Source organism: Caretta caretta, chromosome 7 (genome assembly GCF_965140235.1).
Source record: "Caretta caretta isolate rCarCar2 chromosome 7, rCarCar1.hap1, whole genome shotgun sequence".
NCBI lineage: Eukaryota > Metazoa > Chordata > Testudines > Cheloniidae > Caretta > Caretta caretta.
The window spans coordinates 61,635,832-61,656,685 of NC_134212.1; the positions used below are offsets into that span (position 1 = coordinate 61,635,832).

The 20,854-nt window shown below is 49.9% G+C and overlaps 1 protein-coding gene across 4 annotated transcripts in view; it reads right to left on the reverse strand.

Annotated features, from left to right (window-relative positions):
- Window positions 1–3,082: 3,082 nt before the first annotated feature.
- Window positions 3,083–20,854, reverse strand: part of LOC125639870 (uncharacterized) — a 158,853-nt gene continuing 141,081 nt past the window's right edge. For all 4 annotated transcript variants that reach the window (XM_075130751.1, XM_075130752.1, XM_048857642.2 and 1 more), the window contains 3 exons: window positions 6,859–7,062; window positions 5,287–5,887; window positions 3,083–3,761 (listed from right to left, as the gene is read on the reverse strand). In XM_075130751.1, the coding sequence (XP_074986852.1) occupies window positions 3,241–3,761; window positions 5,287–5,689 (924 nt within the window). In that variant the 5' untranslated portion in view covers window positions 5,690–5,887; window positions 6,859–7,062 and the 3' untranslated portion in view covers window positions 3,083–3,240. The remainder of the gene's footprint in view (window positions 3,762–5,286; window positions 5,888–6,858; window positions 7,063–20,854) is intronic.

A 20,854-nucleotide genomic window follows, 5' to 3' on the forward strand; every position in this document is an offset into this window, starting at 1 on the left:
CAGTTTTCCCCTTTCATGAGTTGTCCTGTAGGACTAAAATTGTTACTTCCTGACACTACAGCATCATGCAAACTTCACACAATGTGATACCGGAATTGAATTTTGAGAGATTTTTAAAATATCACACAAAGTTTTCTTGCAGGAAGTAGAGAGACCTGTGAAAATCAAGACTGTCCCATTAAAATCAGTGCAAGTAACAACCTACTGGATTCTGTAGTGTATGAATGAGTGAATTTTCTGTTCAACCTCAGGATAAAAGTCTGTAGAGATTCCCCAAACAGTGCAGCCTCCGTATCATTTCTAGGAATTGTTAAAAGAAACCAAAGCAGAAGCAGAATAGAGAGAAGAAAGTCTGTTTACCATCACAAAAATTGTTTCCTTGGTCTAAGGGTATGTCCACACTATGAAATTAGGTTGAATCTATAGAAGTCAGTTTTGTAGAAAGGTTTCAGAGGAACAGCCGTGTTAGTCTGTATTCGCAAAAAGAAAAGGAGTACGTGTGGCACCTTAGAGACTAACCAATTTATTTGAGCATGAGCTTTCGTGAGCTACAGCTCACTTCATCAGATGTTTACCGTGGAAACTCTTCTGCAGTTTCCACGGTAAACATCTGATGAAGTGAGCTGTAGCTCACGAAAGCTCATGCTCAAATAAATTGGTTAGTCTCTAAGGTGCCACACGTACTCCTTTTCTTTTTAGTTTTGTAGAAAGCGTTTTTATACAGTCGATTGTGTGTGTCCCCACACAAATGCTCTAAGTGCATGTAGTCAGCGGAGTGTGTCCACAGTACCAAGGCAACCGTTGACTTCCGGAGCGTTGCACTGTGGGTAGCTATCACATTGTCTAAAACATTGTCGCTGGTGGTTCTGGGTACATATCGTCAGGCCCCCCTTCCCTCCCTCCTTCCGTGAAAGCAAGGGCAGACAATCGTTTTGCGCCTTTTTTCTTGAGTTACCTGTGCAGACGCCATACCACGGCAAGCATGGAGCCTGCTCAGCTAACCATCACCGTATGTCTCTTGGGTGTTGGCAGATGTGGTACTGCATTGCTACACAGCAGCAGTTTATCGCCTTTTGGCAGCAGACAGTGCAGTATGACTGGTAGCCGTCGTCGACATCATCCAGGGTGCTCTTTTAACTGACCTTGATGAGGTCAGGGGCGCCTGGGCAAACATAGGAGTGACTCAGCCAGGTCATTTCCCTTTTAAGTTTTGTCTCATGGCGATTCAGTCCTACCGGCAGTGCACTGTCTTTTAATCTGCAGCCAGCAGAAGACGATGGCCAGCAGTCATAGTGCACCATCTTCTGCCAAGCTCCCAGGAGATGAGGATGGCTAGCGGTCGTACTGCACAGTCTGCTGCCAGCAAGATGTATAAAGATAGATGAAGTGAATCAAAACAAGAAATAGACCAGATTTGTTTTGTATTCATTTTCTCCTCCCTCCCTCTGTGAAATCAATGGCCTGCTAAATCCAGTTTTGAGTTCTATCCTTGAGGTTTTGAGTTCTATCCTTGAGGGGGGCACTCTGTTTCTCAAAAAGCCACCCTCTTAGTTGATTTTAATTCCCTGTAAGCCAACCCTGTAAGCCATGTCGGCAGTCGCCCCTCCCTCCATCAGCGCAACGGCAGACAATCGTTCCGCGCCTTTTTTCTGTGCAGACACCATACCACGGCAAGCATGGAGGCCGCTCAGATCACTTTGGCAATTAGGAGCACATTAAACACCACACGCATTATCCAGCAGTATATGCAGCACCAGAACCTGGCAAAGCGAAACCGGGCAAGTAGGCGACATCAGCGCAGTGACGAGAATGATGAGGACATGGACACAGACTTCTCTCAAAGCACGGGCCCTGGCAATGTGGACATCATGGTGCTAATGGGGCAGGTTCATGCGATGGAATGCTGATTCTGGGCTCGGGAAACAAGCATAGACTGGTGGAACTGCATAGTGTTGCGGGTCTGGGACGATTCCCAGACTGCGAAACTTTCGCATGCGTAAGGGCACTTTCATGGAACTTTGTGACTTGCTTTCCCCTGCCCTGACACACAAGAATACCTAGATGACAGCAGCCTTCACAGTTGAGAAGTGAGTGGCAACAGCCCTGTGGAAGCTTGCAACGCCAGACAGCTACCGGTCAGTCGGGAATCAATTTGGAGTGGGCAAATCTACTGTGGGGGCTGCTATGATCCAAGTAGCCAACGCAATCAAAGATCTGCTGATATTAAGGGTAGTGATCCTGGGAAATGTGCAGGTCATAGTGGATGGCTTTGCTGCAATGGGATTTCCTAACTGTGGTGGGGCCATTGACGGAACCCATATCCCTATCTTGGCACCGGAGCACCAAGCCGCCGAGTACATAAACCGCAAGGGGTATTTTTCAATAGTGCTGCAAGCACTGGCAGATCACAAGGGACGTTTCACCAACATCAACGTAGGATGGCTGGGAAAGGTACATGACGCTAGCATCGTCAGGAACTCTGGTCTGTTTCAAAAGCTGCAGGAAGGGACTTTCTTCCCAGACCAGAAAATAACCGTTGGGGATGTTGAAATGCCTATAGTTATCCTTGGGGACCCAACCTACCCCTTAATGCCATGGCTCATGAAGCCTTACACAGGCGGCCTGGACAGTAGTCAGGAGCTGTTCAACTACAGGCTGAGCAAGTGCAGAATGGTGGTCGAATGTGCATTTGGACGTTTAAAAGCGCGCTGGCACAGTTTACTGACTCGCTTAGACCTCAGCAAAACCAATATTCCCACTGTTATTACTGCCTGCTGTGCGCTCCACAATATCTGTGAGAGCACGGGGGAGACGTTTATGGCGGGGTGGGAGGTTGAGGCAAATCGCCTGGCTGCTGGTTACGCACAGCCAGACACCAGGGTGGTTAGAAGAGCACAGGAGGGCGCGGTGCCCATCAGAGAAGCTTTGAAAACCAGTTTCATGACTGGCCAGGCTACGGTGTGAAAGTTCTGTTTGTTTCTCCTTGATGAAACCCCCGCCCCCTTGGTTCACTCTACTTCCCTGTAAGCTAACCACCCTCCCCTCCTCCCTTGGATCACCGCTTGCAGAGGCAATAAAGTCATTGTTGCTTCACATTCATGCATTCTTTATTAATTCATCACACAAATAGGGGGATAACTACCAGGGTAGCCCAGGAGGGGTGGTGGAGGAGAGAAGCACCAGGAGGGGTGGTGGAAGAGGGAAGGTCAAGGCCACACAGCACTTTAAAAGTTTTAAACTTTAAAACTTATTGAATGCCAGCCTTCTGTTGCTTGGGCAATCCTCTGGGGTGGAGTGGCTGGTTGGCCGGAGGCCCCCCAACCGCGTTCTTGGGTGTCTGGATGGGGAGGCTATGGAACTTGGGGAGGAGGGTGGTTGGTTACACAGGGGCTGTAGCGGCGATCTGTGCTCCTGCTGCCTTTCCTGCAGCTCAACCATACACTGGAGCATATTGGTTTGATCCTCCAGCAGCCGCAGCATTGAATCCTGCCTCCTCTCATCACGCTGCTGCCACCTTTCAGCTTCAGCCCTCTCTTCAGCCCTCCACTTACTCTCTTCAGCCTGCCACCTCTCCTCCCTGTCATTTTGTGCTTTCCTGCACTCTGACATTGTCTGCCTCCACGCATTCGTCTGTGCTCTGTCAGTGTGGGAGGACAGCATGAGCTCAGAGAACATTTCATTGCGAGTGCGTTTTTTTCGCCTTCTAATCTTCGCTAGCCTCTGGGAAGGAGAAGATTCTGTGATCCTTGAAACACATGCAGCTGGTGGAGGGGAAAAAAAAGGGACAGTGGTATTTAAAAGCACACATGTCAAGGTTCCTCCCCCACTCTGAACTCTAGGGTACAGATGTGGGGACCTGCATGAAAAACCTCCTAAGCTTATCTTTACCAGCTTAGGTCAAAACTTCCCCAAGGTACAAAATATTCCACCCATCGTCCTTGGATTGGCCGCTACCACCACCAAACTAATACTGGTTACTGGGGAAGAGCTGTTTGGACGCGTATTTCCCCCCAAAATACTTCCCAAAACCTTGCACCCCACTTCCTGGACAAGGTTTGGTAAAAAGCCTCACCAATTTGCCTAGGTGACTACAGACCCAGACCCTTGGATCTTAAGAACAATGAACAATCCTCCCAACACTTGCACCCCCCCTTTCCTGGGAAATGTTGGATAAAAAGCCTCACCAATTTGCATGGGTGACCACAGACCCAAACCCTTGGATCTGAGAACAATGAAAAAAGCATTCAGTTTTCTTACAAGAAGACTTTTAATAAAAATAGAAGTAAATAGAAATAAAGAAATCCCCCCTGTAAAATCAGGATGGTAGATAGCTTACAGGGTAATTAGATTCAAAAACATAGAGAACCCCTCTAGGCAAAACCTTAAGTTACAAAAAAGATACACAGACAGAAATAGTTATTCTATTCAGCACAATTCTTTTCTCAGCCATTTAAAGAAATCATAATCGAACACATACCTAGCTAGATTACTTACTAAAAGTTCTAAGACTCCATTCCTGGTCTATCCCCTGCAGAAACCAGCATACAGACAGACACACAGACCCTTTGTTTCTCTCCCTCCTCCCAGTTTTTGAAAGTATCTTGTCTCCTCATTGGTCATTTTGGTCAGGTGCCAGCGAGGTTACCTTTAGCTTCTTAACCCTTTACAGGTGAGAGGAGCTTTCCCCTGGCCAGGAGGGATTTCAAAGGGGTTTACCCTTCCCTTTATATTTATGACAACACATTTTATAGAACAATGGGTACACTCTTTCACGGTAAACCTTGCTGTTAACGTTACATACATAGCACATGTATTTTCGTTCCAAGGTCGCATTTTGCCTCCCCCTACAGCGTGGCTAGCCCCTCATCCCTCCCCGGGCTAACGTGGCTAACAGCAGGGAACATTTCTGTTCAGCTACAGGCAAACAGCCCAGCAGGAACGGGCACCTCTGAATGTCCCCTTAAGAAAAGCACCCTATTTCAACCAGGTGACCATGAATGATATCACTCTCCTGAGGATAACACAGAGAGATAAAGAATGGATGTTGTTTGAATGCCAGCAAACATACACCGCAATGCTTTGCTCTACAATGATTCCTGAGTACGTGCTACTGGCCTGGAGCGGTAAAGGGTCCTACCATGGTGGACGGAATAAGGCTACCCTACCCAGAAACCTTTTGCAAAGGCTTTGGGAGTACATCCAGGAGAGCCGCAAATGCCAGGGCAAATTAATCATTAAACATGCTTGCTTTTAAACCATGTATAGTATTTTAAAAGGTACACTCACCAGAGGTCCCTTCTCCACCTGGCGGGTCCGGGAGGCAGCCTTGGGTGGGTTCGGGGGGTACTGGCTCCAGGTCCAGGGTGAGAAACAGTTCCTGGCTGTCGGGAAAACCGGTTTCTCCACTTGCTTGCTGTGAGCTATCTACAACCTCATCATCATCATCTTCCTCGTCCCCAAAACCTGCTTCCATATTGCCTCCATCTCCATTGAAGGAGTCAAACAACATGGCTGGGGTAGTGGTGGCTGAACCCCCTAAAATGGCATGCAGCTCATCATAGAAGCAGCATGCTTTGGGCTCTAATGCGGAGCGGCTGTTCACCTCTCTGGTTTTCTGGTAGGCTTGTCTCAGCTCCTTAAGTTTCATGCGGCACTGCTTCGGGTCCCTGTTATGGCCTCTGTCCTTCATGCCCTGGGAGATTTTGACAAATGTTTTGGCATTTCAAAAACTGGAACGTAGTTCTGATAGCACGGATTCCTCTCTCCATACAGCGATCAGATTCCGTACCTCCTGTTCAGTGCATGCTGGAGCTCTTTTGCGATTCTGGGACTCCATCATGGTCACCTCCGCTGATGAGCTCTGCATGGTCACCTGAAGCTTGCCGCGCTGGCCAAACAGAAAATTGAAATTCAAAAATTCACGGGCCTTTTCCTGTCTACCTGGCCAGTGCATCTGAGTTGAAAGTGCTGTCCAGAGCAGACACAATGGAGCACTCTGGGATAGCTCCTGGAGGCCAATACCATCTAATTGTGTCCACAGTACCCCAAATTCGACCCAGGAAGGCAGATTTCAGCACTAATCCCCTCGTTGGGGGTGGAGTAAGGAAATCGATTTTAAGAACCCTTTAAGTCGAAAAAAAGGGCTTTGTCATGTGGACGGGTGCAGGGTTAAATTGATTTAATGCTGCTAAATTCGACCTCAACTCCTAGTGTAGACCAAGGCTAAGAAAACAGGAAGACCATGATTATATTTCGCAGTCTTTGTAAATACTACATCAATGTCAGCAAAACAATGTCACGCTGTCCCCTAAAAATCCAGATGGCTCTTAATTTGGCAAAGAAGAAGGTATAAACCACACACAGAAGAGAGATTCTTTAGCTGTGTATTGCTTACATCTTAAATTCTTTCCTTGTTTATATGTTACTTTACATATCATGGTTTTGTGTTTAGTTTAGTTTAAACTTGCAACATACTAAACTAAACATACTCTACTGACTGAGCTAGCCAGGCATGTTGCAAGGTTAAACTTGTTCATCCCAGCCACCAATTCTATTAGAAGTAGTAAAATGAAAAAAACCCACTTACACATAATGAGTGGGATATTCAAAAGAATGTATGTGACTTAAGAACACAAGTCCCATAGACTTTCAACAGGATTTGTGTTACGCCTGTGGCTCTCAACCTATGCAGACTACTGTACCCCTTTCAGGAGTCTTGACTTCTCCCAAGTTTCACCTCACTTAAAAACTACTCACTTATAAAATCAGACACAAAAATACAAAAAAGTGTCACAGAACACTATTACTAGGAAGAAATGAGTGAGCAGAGATCTGAATGCAAGTTACTTTAGGAATTACCTGTTTTGTTTGATGCTGCTATAGACATGAAATATTCCATCATCCTCTTCATGTCCAATGTGTATACAATAAACAGATGATCCAATAAACTGGAGAGCCCTATATGTAGGTCTTCCTACACCCAACTCCTTCGGACCATAGGAACTGCGTGGTTGTATCAGATCCATTGTCCATCTAGTCGGTTATCTTGTCTCTGACAGTGGCCTGCAACAGAGATATTTCAGTGGAAAATACAGGCAGATGTAGGATAATCTGCCCCCAACGGTAGGTCTCTTCCTGATCACTAACAGAGAATGGTTTAAACCCCAAACCATGAGATTTAATATCCCTTTCAAAATTTTTATCAAAATGAATTATAACTCTGGACTTCCTTTGAAAGAACGAGGAGTACTTGTGGCACCTTAGAGACTAACAAATTTATTTGAGCATAAGCTTTCATGGGCTAAAGCCCACTTCATCAGATGCATGCAGTGGAAAATACAGTAGGAAGATTATATATATAGATACAGAGAACATGAAAAAATGGGGTTGTCATACCAACTCTTAACGAGACCGATCGATTAAGGTGGGCTATTATCAGCAGGAGAAAAAATACTTTTGTAGTGATAATCAGAATGGCCCATTTCAAACAGTTGACAAGGTGTGAATAACAGCAGAGGGAAAATTAGCATGGGGAAATAGTTTTTAGTTAGTGTAATGACTCAGCCACTCCCAGTCTTTATTCAAGCCTAATTTAATGGTGTCCAGTTTGCAGATTAATTCTAGTTCTGCTGTTTCTTGTTGGAGTCTGTTTTTGAAGTTTTTTTGTTGAATAATTATGACTTTTAGGTCTGTAATTGAGTGTCCAGGGAGGCTGAAGTGTTCTCCGACTGGTTTTTGAACATTATAATTCTTGACGTCAGATTTGTGTCCATTTATTCTTTTGTGTAGGAGACTGTGTGGTTTGGCCAATGTACATGGCAGAGGGACTTCCTTAGTATCTACATACATGTCCAGTTGCTTTTGGAATCTTAAATTCTTGGCCTCAATGACATCCTCGGGCAGTGAGTTCCATAGTTTAATAACACGCTGTGTGAAAAGTATATTTCTTTTACTGGTTTTGACCCACCCCCCTTTAATTTAATTGAATGCCCCCTTGTTCTTATGTTATATGACAGGGAGAACAGACATTCCTGATCTACCTTTTCTGGAGCATTCATTATTGTATATACTTTTATCACCTTCCTTCTTATTAATCTTCTTTCTGAAGTCAATAATCCCATTTTTCCAGTCGGAGAGGTTTATTTTATCTCCTTAATCATTTTGTCGCTCTTCTCTGTACACTGAATTCTGAAATATCCTTTTTGAGATGGTGTGACCAGTCCTGCACACATTATTCCAGATGTAGCTACACACTGATTTATATAAAGACAGTAGAATATTCTCTGTATTGTTCACCATCCCATTCCTTAGGAATTCTAATACTTCGCTTTTTTGACCGAGGCTGCACACTGAACAGAGGTTTTCATTGAGCTGTCCACAATGACAGGTAGATCTCTTTCCTGAGTTGATACAGTTAATAATTTTGAACCCTCTAATATGTAGGAGTCGTTAAAATTTTCCCTCCAATGTGCATTACTTTGCATTTATCAACACTGTATTTCATTTCCCATCATGTTGCCTATTCACCTAGCTTGTCACGTCTGAAGTTTCTCACAGTCCTCTCTGGTCTTGACTAAGTGAAGTAACTTTGTGTCATCTGCAAAGTTTGCTACCTCACTACTCAGCCCCCTTTCTAGATCATTAACAATTATAATAAATAACATAGGATCTAGCCCAGAATGTTGGGGGACCCAGCTGTTAGCCTTTTGCTATAATGAAAATTTGCCATTTGACTCCCCTCTTCTAGACAGTTTTTGATCCATGACAATACTTCACCTCTCAGCCCACGACCACTTAAACTTCTTTAGTGGCCTGTTCTGCAGGACCTTGTCAAAAGCCTTTTAGAAATCTCAATAGTCAACGATTTGCCATTATCCACTAATTTACTGACACATTCAAAGGATTCTAAGAGATTAGGGAGACAATTTTCCGATGCAGAAGCCATGCTGATGAGATTCTCTCAGATCATGATCTTCTAGGTGTTTTGTCGTTCTGTTTTTAATTATAATTTCAATCTATATGTCAGGTACAGACATGAGCCTTACCTGTCTATAATTCCCTGGATCAACCCTACGGCCTTTTTAAAAGAAAGGTACAACATTTACTGCCATCCAATCTTCTGCAACAGTGGCTGTTTTGAATAAGAGACTGCATATTTTTATTAGCAGCTCAGCTTTTAATATTTAAATTTCAGTCACCAAGAGCACCTTGACTTTAATCCTAGAAAAATACAGGTCTAGGGTAGGAATCTCCCCAATCTTCTCCATGGTGAAGTCTAATGGAAAGAAATAATTTAACTCCTCAACATCCTTATCTTCTGAATTGCTCCTTTTAATCCCTAGAGATTCAGTGCACCCATAGATTCTTCATAGGCTTCCTGCTTCTAACATAGTCAAAGTATTTCTTGTTTGTTTTTACACCTTTAGCTAGTTGCTCCTGGAAATCCATTCTGGTCCTTCTAACTTCCCTCTTACTTAATGCCTCCTGTAATTGATATTCCTGTTTATTGGAGTCACTAGGGTCAGATTTCCAAATTTTGAAAGAGATCTGTTTGGTTTGAACAGCTCTTTGAACTTTGCCCTTTAGCCATCATGATTTCCCTCTTGTCTTTCTGATTCCCTTTTTGTTCAGTGGTTCACACATCTTCTGAGTCTTTTTTTTCGGTAACATCCATCCCCCCTCTCAGGATTTTACTTCCTTTCAAAGAAACAAAGTGCAATGAAAATGGGTCAAATTCTGCTCTGTCATACCCAGGCATTAAGTTCAAAGAGTCGGCACAAATGTAACTGAAAGCAGAATTTGATGCCATAGAAAAGGGGCATTAAAAGAGGGAGAAGAGTAAGTGGGAAGTTATCTGAAATAGGATCATGGCATTCAAAAACGAGACAATTGGGCAAATGATAACCCCATGCAAAGGAAGCATACAGAGGGCATACCAGATATTACACTGATACAACAGAACTTAGCCATAAGAACCAAAGAAATTATGGAATGCAATAGGTAATGATGAACAGATGAGGTCAGAGCACACACTGTATACAGTGTGGTGTTTGGAGGAAATGAATAAAGTGACCTTATGAAGCCAATCGCTCTATCTTAAAAGTTTTTTTTTAAGTCACATCCTAGTTTGTTTGGAAATGCAACCCACAGCTATGTAAAGAAACACTGACTTAGCGTCAGGTCATGATTGCATAAACCTGTTTACAGTAGTTGGGGTTTGGGCAGAAATAAAGGAAGCAGCATGAGAAAGCCATCGTAAACTGTAAGGCTGACTGATGCAAGGTGAGTCTCCTCACTCAAACCAGGACAGTCATTTCCCAGCTGTGGCAATCTGTAAGCTTTCAAAGGGAGAGACAAGATTTAGAAATTGTTCTTCTGCATCAAATTATTTAATACATATTAAAAAAGCTCACAACCACATTAAGACTGTGATGTTACTTGCACAGGAAACGCATAGGGATTCAGGTGGTGGTGAGCACCTGAAACATTCTTTTGAAACTCTGATTCAGCTAGGGGCTTTCATCACATCACCATGTGAGATGGCGCAATGTGCTATGCAACTCCACAAGAATACATCAAACATGCTGTGTAGAAGTTGTGCTATTTTCTAGACTTCTGGGCGGACCAAGTTAAGGCTGCAGAGGGGAAGTTTTATTCTGAATGCCCTGATTTTTGTGCAGCCACAATTGTAAATTTAATATTGCATTGATGTAGAATTTTGCAATTTAACGTTCTGTTTTTTATAAAAGGAAAATACATTAAAAATTGAAAAAAAAATTAGGAGAGGATTTCAACAATGTTAAAAATAAAAATTAAAAAACTGTACAAATTATTTTTTCAAAGAGAGAACAGATTGGAGAGAGACAAATATATAAAGGAGAAGTCATTTCTCATCCTTCACTACAGCATCAGTAGTGCGACTTCACCACATCCCCTTATGCACTTTATTGCTTTACTCATCATGGAGCCTGACTACAAATTGCTGAGCCCCTTACGTTCCCAATAACTTCAACAGGAGTTGAAGGTGCTCAGCAATTGAATGGTGCCCCATGCAGCTGTTTTCTCACCATCCTTATCCACTTCTTCATGGGCCGGCTCCTGCTCCCACAGAAGACCATGGGTTTTGCAGTAGACTTCAGTGGGAAGAGGATTAATCTGATAGCCGAAACGCACATTCCTTGACTTCAATGGGACTTTTGGGTGTACCAGGTACTCTGCAGCAGGGCCTCGCTGTTCATCTAACCCCCTATAAGCTAAAACAAGTTGTTATGCAAATAAATATAAATGATACATTAGAAAGAATGAGGAGGACTTGTGGCACCTTAGAGACTAACAAATTTATTTGAGCATAAGCTTTCATGGGCTAAAGCCCACTTCATCAGATGCATGCAGTGGAAAATACAGTAGGAAGGTATATATACAGAGAACATGAAAAAATGGGGGTTGCCATACCAACTCTTAACAAGACCCTTTGTCTCGTTAAGAGTTGGTATGGCAACCCTCATTTTTTCATGTTCTGTGTGTGTGTGTGTGTGTGTGTGTGTGTGTGTATCTTCCTACTGTATTTTCCACTGCATGCATCTGATGAAGTGGGCTTTAGCCCATGAAAGCTTATGCTCAAATAAATTTGTTAGTCTCTAAGTTGCCACAAGTACTTGTTCTTTCTGCTGATACAGACTAACACGGCTACCACTCTGAAATGATACATTATGTCTTCACAAGTATCCACTTTCCCCCACCCAACTCACATCTGCAGCCTTTACTCATGTCAAATTCACATACACTAAAATCCTATTGACTTCTCTGTATGCGGGTACGGAATGATATCCCTTATATGCTATTGCATGGCAAAATTTCATGCAGCTCTTTGAATATAGATACCTGAATGCATTAGTGGATGCTGGCAAGAAGAGAATCGCAAAAGATCAGAGACTGATGAGGACAGTGCGGAATACAGGCACTTACAATCATTATGTAGGAAAGACAAGTGTGGTTCAGTGGTTAGAATACAGCACTGGGAGCCAGAAATTCCTGAGCTCTAATTCCAGCTTTGTCGGTAACACCCTCTGTGGTGTAGGGCAAATCACTTTAATTGCCCTAAGTCTCAGTTTCCCCATACAATGGGGATTACATTGGTACCTACCTCACGTGAGTGTTGTATGGCTTAATTAGTGTGTATAGTTCTCAGAAAGTGTGACGTATTATTGCACATGAACCTGTGCTGCTGTAGGCTAGAAAATGCTAGTGGAATACACAGATTTAAGAGCTTGTTTTCAGTTCTTCACGCTGCACGTTACAGGGGAATCTGTGCTGATATCACCCCTTTCATCTGAGAATTTGCTGTTATAGCTACATGGGCAAACCTTTTCTAGTTTAGAGCAGGCCAAAGGCTGGGACCGTCAGAAGAGCCTAAAAGAGATGAGTGATCAAATTCCATTGAATTTCAACTCCCTTTGGCTCCTTTGAAATGAGCCTAAAGGACTAAGGCGGGAAATACCACAATTTTGGTTTCATCTGCACCTCCTGCTTTAGTGAAGCAAATGTGATTTGAACAAAACTGGGTGTCTGTAGCTCAAAATATATCTGCAAAGAGGCAAAGATTGTGTGAACTATTTGACAGGGAAAATATAAAATTAGCAACATTGACTTATCCTCATTCAAAAGAAAAAATGAGTTCACCCTCTCATTATATATACATATTAAATACTATGACAGGGTCGGGCCAGATGGCTATAGGAGAGTAATTTTTTTTTTTGAAGCAAAAGATCTTTTTATTTGCATAACACACTTACAAAGTAAAAACAGCAGCATATGCAATGTGTAACACAGCATCCAATCACAACTGTTTTCTCATTAGCTTCAGGGGAGGGAAGTGTTCAAGCTTGCCTGGCCCAGAGCAAGGGGGCTTCATCGACTCTCATGGTCTTCCACCCCCTCGAGTTACCTGGCGCCACGCCCGAGTGTCACCAACAATTCCCTCCTCTGAAAGCACCCAACAAGAGGGGCAGGCTGTGGGGTGGACAATCCGGGGGGGGAGACGGGGCATGCGTACCCACGTGTGAAATGACCCCTCTAAGGTGGTGGTGTGCGCAGCAGCAATGGCTGGGGTTGGGGTCCCTTACTCTCTCCCCCAATCAAAGGGTCAGACAAAGGGATCCGGATGGGGACACCGAGCAGAGAACCTCGGACAGCGCCCACCGCTCCTCAAAAGCGTCAAGGGAGTCGGTGGACGCCGCCCAGAGGAACTCCGCCTGGATACGTGAACGGACCGAGGATCGGAAAACAGCCCCACAGTCACAGGAAACTCCATCGACCAACCTCCTCTCTCTGGTTTTATAGATGGCCGTTTTAGCCAGGGCCAGGAGGAGGTTAACTAGGAGATCCCGTGACTTTGTGAGGCCACGGATGGGGAGTGCATAAATAAAAAGGTGAGGGGAAAAATGCAACCAAAAATGTAATAGGAAATTTGTGAGGAGCTGGAACAGGGGCTGCAGCCTGGCGCACTCCAAATATACGTGCGCCAGGGTTTCCCTCACACCACAAAAGGGAAAAAGTATCTGGGATGGGGGTGAACCACGCCAAGTACGTGCCCGTTCTCAAAGCTCCGTGAAGGAGCCGCCAACTGATGTCCCCGATAGGCCTCGGAACCAAGGTGGAATATAGGCTGGCCCACCGAGGCTGCTCACCCTCCAAAGGTGGCAGAAGGCCTCGCCACTTTGTGTTGGGGCAGGACACTAGGGTGAGGGCATGAAGGGTGTGGAGCGCGAGCATGTATAGATGTTTCCTTGGCGCGGTTTGGAAGCGTACCGGCTGCAGTTCATGCAGCCAGCTCTCAGTGAAGGGGCAAGGGGGCCGGGTCCAATTAAAAAGTCTGGCGGGCCTGGGGTAGAGGGTGGGCGGGGCGTGCCCTTGAGCAGGACCCGGTTGAGGTAAACTCAAGCAGTGGGTGGCAAAGCGGCCTTCACCTCCTGAAATACGCGCCGGGGGGTACAAGGTCTGGAGAGCCCCATGCACCAGGCGAGCGTCAGGGGATCCAGCCAGTCTCCCCGGTCATAGTCCAGGAGGTCTCTGACTCTCGTGACTTCTGCCAGGATCAAGCTCTGGCGCACCGAGCGGGACTCCGCCACCTGCACACGGAGCTGGGGGTTGTGTAGCAGGGGCTCCGCGAGGAGATCTACCCCCTCGGTGGCCGCCACGGACCTGGTCGTTAAAAACAGTTTCCAAGTCTGGAGGAGGTCCTGGTAGAAGACCGGCAGCCCAGAGAGGTCTCGCAGAAGACCTCCCGGATGGAGATAAAAGAGCTGCTGGTCGTATCGGAGCCCTCGGATGCGGCACAGGATGGCGTGCGCCAGTGTGCTCCACGCCGAACTGCCTGCACCATAGAGGAGCCTCTGTAGGGCCTGGAGGCGGAAAACACGGACCTGAGTGTGTAGACATTTCAGGCCCTGTCCTCCTTCCTTCAGGGGTAGATGAAGAACCCCTACAGGGGCCCAGTGCGTTCCTGACCAAAAGAACCCCAGAATCGATGTCCAGAGGTTGGTCAGGAAACCCGGGTCCAGGACCAGGGTGTTGAGCCGGTACCAGAGCATGGACAGGATTAGTTGATTAAGCACCAGCGCTCTCCCTCGGAGGGAGAGACATCGTAGTAGTCCCATCCATTTCCGGAGCTGCTCTATCACCCCGCCCTCTAAATTTTCCCAGTTCTCCAGCAGAGAGGGATGCGTGGCAGAAAGATAAACACCGAGGTAGAGCAGCGGACCCGCGCTCCACCGGATGGTCTGAAGCGCGGGTGGGAGGGAGCTCGCCTGCCGCCAGTCTCCTACCACCAAGCCAGAGCTCTTGACCCAGTTGACCCGGGCAGAGGAGGCTGCCGAATAGAGGGCCTGGCAAGCCTCCACCCGCGCCAAGTCGCCGGGGTCCTGGATCACGAGGAGCATGTCATCAGCTTATGCCGACAGGACCAGCCGCAGCTCCGGCTCCCGCAGCACCAACCCTGTCTAGCTCCTGCGGAGGAGACAGAGGAAGGGCTCGATCGCCAGAGCATACAGCTGGCCCGAGAGGGGGCACCGCTGCCGTACTCCTCGCCCAAAGTTGACTGGTTAGGTCAGGGTCCAGTTGAGCTTAACCAGACACTCTGCGGAAGCGTATAGCACCCGGAGAAAACCCACAAACTGGGGTCCGAAGCCAAACGCCTGCAGAGTGCTCAGGAGGTACCCGTGGTCCACCCTATCGAACGCCTTCTCCTGATCTAGGGACAGGAGGGCGAAAGACAGACCGTCTCTACCCCGAGTTCCAAAAGGTCCCGAACCAGAAATAGGTTATCAAAGATACTGCGGTCCGGGACGGTGTAGGTCTGGTCTGGGTGGATCACGTCCGCCAGCACAGACCCTAGCCGCAGCGAGATTGCTTTCACTATGATTTTGTAGTCCGTGCTAAGGAGCGAGACGGGATGCCAATTTCGTAAATTGCGGAGGTCCCCCTTCTTCGGCAATAAGGCGAGCACAGCTCGTCTGCACGAGAGAGGGAGGACCCCGCTCTGCAGAGACTCGGCCCAGACAGTGACTAGGTCTGGGCCGAGGACGTCCCAAAACACGCGGTAGAACTCCATGGTCAGCCCGTCCATGCCTGGAGACTTATTGGTGGGCATACAATGGAGGGCTTCAGAGAACTCGGCCAGAGTGAGAGGCAACTCTAGCCGGTCTCGGTCGCTTGCGCTGACCGTAGGGAGCAGGTGATGTCTTTTTTGGCCCCCTTCATTTTCTCCAGGGCATAGAAGAAGCGGGAGCCACGATCCATCTCCCGAAGGAGGCGGATGCGGGATCGAACAAAGGTGCCCCGGGCCTGATGGTCCTCGAGGGCCCGGAGCTCCTCCCGCTTCTCCCAGCACGCTCCGCAGAGGAGCAGGTCTTTGGGGCTGGTGGCCAGACGCCTCTCCAGCTCTAAGACCTCCCATTCCAACTGCTCTATCACCGCATTTCTCTGTCAGCTGGTGCCCCGGGTGTAGTCACGGCAGAAAAGCCGGGCGCGCACCTTCCCTAGGTCCCACCATCGCCACGCCGAGGGAAAGGCACGCCGCTGCCCTTGCCAGGCCAGCCAGAATTCCTGGAAGGACGTCACGGAGCCCTCATCCTCCAACAGGCTGTTGTTAAAATGCCAATAGCCCGGCCCTGGCCTCTCCGCACAGAGGGAGGCTGTCATGGTGGCTAGGTGATGGTCAGAAAATGGGGCCAGCCAAATGCTGGAGGAGTGGGCTCGTGAGAGACGGAAGCGTGATAGATAAATGCGGTCCAACCGGGAGTGGCTCGACCGATGGGCTTCCACCCGGACAAAGGTGAACGTGGACGTGTCATCCGGGTGGTGGTCACGCCGGATGTCCATTAGGGAGTGATGTTCAACTATCTCCTGGAGGGTGTCCTGGCGGCCCGGCACTGCTCAGTCCCCGAGCGGGCTCGCTCCTCGAGGGTGGTATTAAAATCCCCTCCCAGGACCAGGCACTCGTGAGAATCTAAGTTACCGAGGAAGGTGGACGGCTGCTGATAGAATTGCAGCCGCTCCAGGCCCGATGTCGGGGCATAGACATTAATGAGGTTAACCACGAGCCCCTCTATACGGACCCGGAGATGCAGCAGGCGACCCTGCACGGCCTCGGCAACCCCTAGCACCTCGGGCTGTAGGTTGGGGGAGAATAGGGTCGCCACTTCAGCCTGCCGAATCGTGGAATGGCTAAAGTAGACCCTGTCCCCCAACTCCAGCTGCCAACTATCTTCAGCGGTCAGATCCGTATGGGTCTCCTGCAGGAAAATCACAGAGTACCCTCCCTCCCGAAGGAGAGCACCTGGGACCTGCGAAGAGCCATCCTACAACCCCGAGTGTTCAACGTTGCGATGGTGAGAGGGGTCATGGGGAGGGCCGGGGGGGATCCTCTCTGGCAGGGACGCTCGCATCCCCCAGCAGGCTGCGCAACAGTCCTTGACCCATCCCGTAGGTGAGTAATTGGTCGCGGAAGACGCGGACCCGCCAGTAGGCCGCAGCATTCTGCTTCCCCGTCCCTTTACGTTCCCCCATGAGGGCCCTTGTGGCCCGGAGGATTTGAAAAAAATCCCCCCATCGCTGGAGAGCAAGCTGTACCTTGTTGCGGGAGCCATGGACATCCTCTAAAAACTTCCGCAGCTCTCCTCGCAGCTCATGGGGGGGTGGGGTTACGGTTTCCCGGTTGTTCTCCGGCGGGGCCCTTGGTGCAGCCCCGTGGCCCACTAAAACGGGCAAGCAGGGTGCGGACCCCCGACGGGGTGCCTGATGGGCTGGAGCTTCTAGGCCCGCCTCAAGCCCTGGGGCGATACGGGGCGGTGGAGGGAAAATAGCAGCCCCTAATGGGTCGGGGCAGGAGAACACAAAGGCTGCTCCCTGGGGGTCATCGTTTGGAAAAGGGAAGGAGACAGCCCCGGGGGCAGTGATAACATCGCAGGAGGTAGACTGGATAGGGGTAGGGGCAGGGGCAGGGTCAGAGGCGAGGTTCTAGGTTTCGGGAGGCGAGCAGCTGGATGGTGGCGCCTCCCGATCAGGCTCGAGGGTTAAGGGGGTGGGGAGGGAGCTCTCAGTGATAACGGGCGCGGGAAGGAAATCAATTGCTCTGCACCAACGGGGGGTGCCCCTGGTGGCTCGTGTCCCGGTCGCGTGGCGCCGGCTGTCACCTGAGCAGGTTCAGTGGTCGTCAGCGGGGTGCCATCAGCAGCCGGGTCAATGGAGGAGTCCAGGGGCTCTTCAGAGGTGGAAGCAGAAGCAGCAGTTAGGAGGAGGGAGCATGGGGAAAAGAGGGGTGGAGTGAGGTCACCCAAATCGAGGTTTGCTGGCAAAAGGTCGTCCTCCCCCTGGGGTCAGATCTAGGGCCTCGATCTCCTCGAACATGGAGGAGGGGACACTTTCTGTCGCCCCGGGGTTCTCCCCGCTGGCACCTGCCATGCCAGTTGCCTTGGGGTTCACGGGGGCTCAGGGCAGTGTCAGGACAGAAAGGGCTTCCTCGAGGGTCTCGGAGGGGAGGGGTGACACTACCTTCCAGTGCTACCACATCTTTCCCGGCTGACACTGGTGGATGGGACGCACTCGTGGGCAAAGCGGAAGGTTGGGCATCGGTGCCCCCCTTCCTGGTCTTCCGGGGAGCCTCCGCCTCAGGTAGATGAGGCGAAGCTCGAGCCTTCTGCTTGCCTTGCTTCCCCTGGACTAGGGCCCAGCGCTCCATGGCATCATCTGGGGGCTGGTTAGCAGGGGTCGTGTCAGGGGGTAAAGGCGATGGCTCAGGGGCTTGGGGGGGGATGGTGGGGCGGCATAAGGGAGGGAGGATTCTCCCTGGGGCAGGCTCTCTCCCATGCCTGGTGGTATCTTTGCCACACTCTCCTCCATAGGCCCCGCCAGATTGTCAACAGCGAGGGCGGGGCTCTCCCGCTCGTCTGGGCGTTGTAGGGGAGGTGCCCCTTGGGCCTGAGCGGGAGAAGTGGTGGTACCCGATACCTGAATAGGACGGGGTGGGGGTTCGGGTATCGGGAAGCGGCGCAGGAAGGCGTGCGCCAATATGCTCCACGTCGAACTACCTGCACTATAAAGGAGCCTCTGCAGGGCCTGGAGGCGGAAAACGCAGACTTGAGTGTACAGACACTTCAGGCCCTGCCCTCCTTCCTTCAAGGGTAAATGAAGAACTCCAACAGGGGCCCAGTGCATTCTTGACCAAAAAAACTCTAGAATCAATCTCCGGAGGTGGGTCAGGAAACCCGGGGCTGGGGCCAGGGTGTTGAGCCGGTACCAGAGCGTGGACAGGACTAGTTGGTTAAGCACCAGTGCTCTCCCTCAGAGGGAGAGACATCGGAGTAGCCTCGTCCATTTCCGGATCTGCTCTCCCCCCCGGGCCAAAGGGCAGTCTCTGTGGACATGCCCCGCTGAGCGGCAGAGGTAGCACCGGGCCTCTCCGGTAGAGTAAAAGACCCGATAGCGGGCTCCCTGGTAGGGGACTAGAAAAGACCCCTCGAGCGCCTCTTCGTCACGCGCCCCTGCCGGCGGTAGAAGCTGCACTGGCCGGCAGAACGAAAGGACGTGACGGAGGGTGGGGTCCTTGCAGCTCAACGGGAGAGGGCTGATGACAGAGACAAGTTTCCCCAGGGTGGAGAGAGCGGGTAACAGGGCAGCATTGGGTAAAAAAGGGAGGAACGGAGGTGAGGATGAGGCGAACGCCCAGGTCTTCTAGCGGCACTAGGGGGACAAACACCCCCCACCCCCACTGCCAGGCCCTTCTCCACCGCCTCCTGGGCAGCAGCCTCCGAAGCTAAGAAAAAAAACGACCTTCCCATACATTTTGGAGGCTGCCACAATAGCCGTGGGTCCTACCACCTTCGCCAACGCCTGCACGTATGTCTCCACGTGGGGCGAGGCGGGCACCAGGAGGCAACGGACACCGTGCCTCCTGGTCAAAGTGGGGAAGGGGCTCCGGCCACTGGTGATGGTAGCAGAGGCAGTGGGTGGGCGAGATGACAAGGCAGCAGGCAGGGGGGAGCCTGCCACCACCCGGGCATACGTCCTGGGGGCCGGGGCAGGGACTTTCGCAGAGCTGGTGGAGGGAACAGCAGGGAGGGAAGCCATGGTCGATGACGAGGCCACAGTGGTGGGGGCAGCCCCTGCCATGGAGGGCCTAGTGGTTTTAGCGGGGCCCTTTCCTTTCTTCCCGCCCTGGCCTTTCCGGCCAACTGGGGGGGGTTCCTAGAATCTGGGGGGGCGGTGGACGTAGCAGCGGCAGTAATCGCCCCGGTGCCTCCTGCTGCCGGTGCCCCAGCGGGGGCGGTGGCAGGTGTTTTGACAGTGGTGGTGGTGGGGGGGGGGTTGAGCAGGGGGGTAGGTGGGGGAGGGACAACTGATATTGTTAGAGGGGCCTCGCCCCTCTCATTCCCCGCCATTGTGAGCAGGGAGAGACGGGGAGACACCAGAAGGAGGAGGGGGGAGGGGGAAGCAGATTAACTGCTCCTCCCTACTGGGCTGCAGGCGGGGGGGGGTACCAAATGGGTTGAACTGGAAGGGGGGAAAAACAGAAATCGGGGTCCAGTGATAGGGGCAAGCTGTGGGGTAAACAGTCCGGGGGGGGGGGGGTGTGGACCCACGCATGTTTGTCCAAAGAGTCTCGTTTGGTCGGCTGTTATGTTCGGTCCAAAAGGCAAAGCTTCAAAGCAAACAGCTGGATCCGAAGGCAGATGGCAGGTTGCCAGCAGGGACGGATGGCGGGGGGCCGTGACAGTTGTAATAATGTTGGGGGGGCACCGATGGATCGGGGGGCAGCTCCATGCCACACCCCCTGTGCCGCCACAAACGCAATTAAACCACAGTCAAACTCCCCCCCACGAGAGTATAATTCAAAGAATTACTCAGTCTTATGGCCCCCTCCACGATGATTTGTAGCTTCCCTGGGTGATTTCCTCTGTCTTCTATCTTCTTCTCCAGCTTTGTTGGTTGTGTACCAAGGCTTCCGGCAGGCCGAGAATGTTGCAGAGATAAGAAGAAATTCCGAGCTGACAGCAAAACGGCTGGGTCTGGGGGCTTCCACTCCCCCCTCCGGGTAGTGGGTCAGCAATCTTCCCCCCCTCCTCTGGGGGTTTCAGCTAAGGCAAATAGCTGCACCCAAGAGCAGGCGTGGGGGGGGAGGGTGCTGGAGGCAAGCTGGCAGCCGACCAGCACTCAAACGGCAGCAAAGAAAAACGGCAAAAAAACAAAACAAAACAAAAAAGCGTCTGGCCCGGTCGGGGGGGTGGAGGACTAAGGCAGGGTCAAAAAGTAAGAAAAATCCAGGCCAGGGAGCTTTAGGAAAGAATAGAAAGCAGATAGC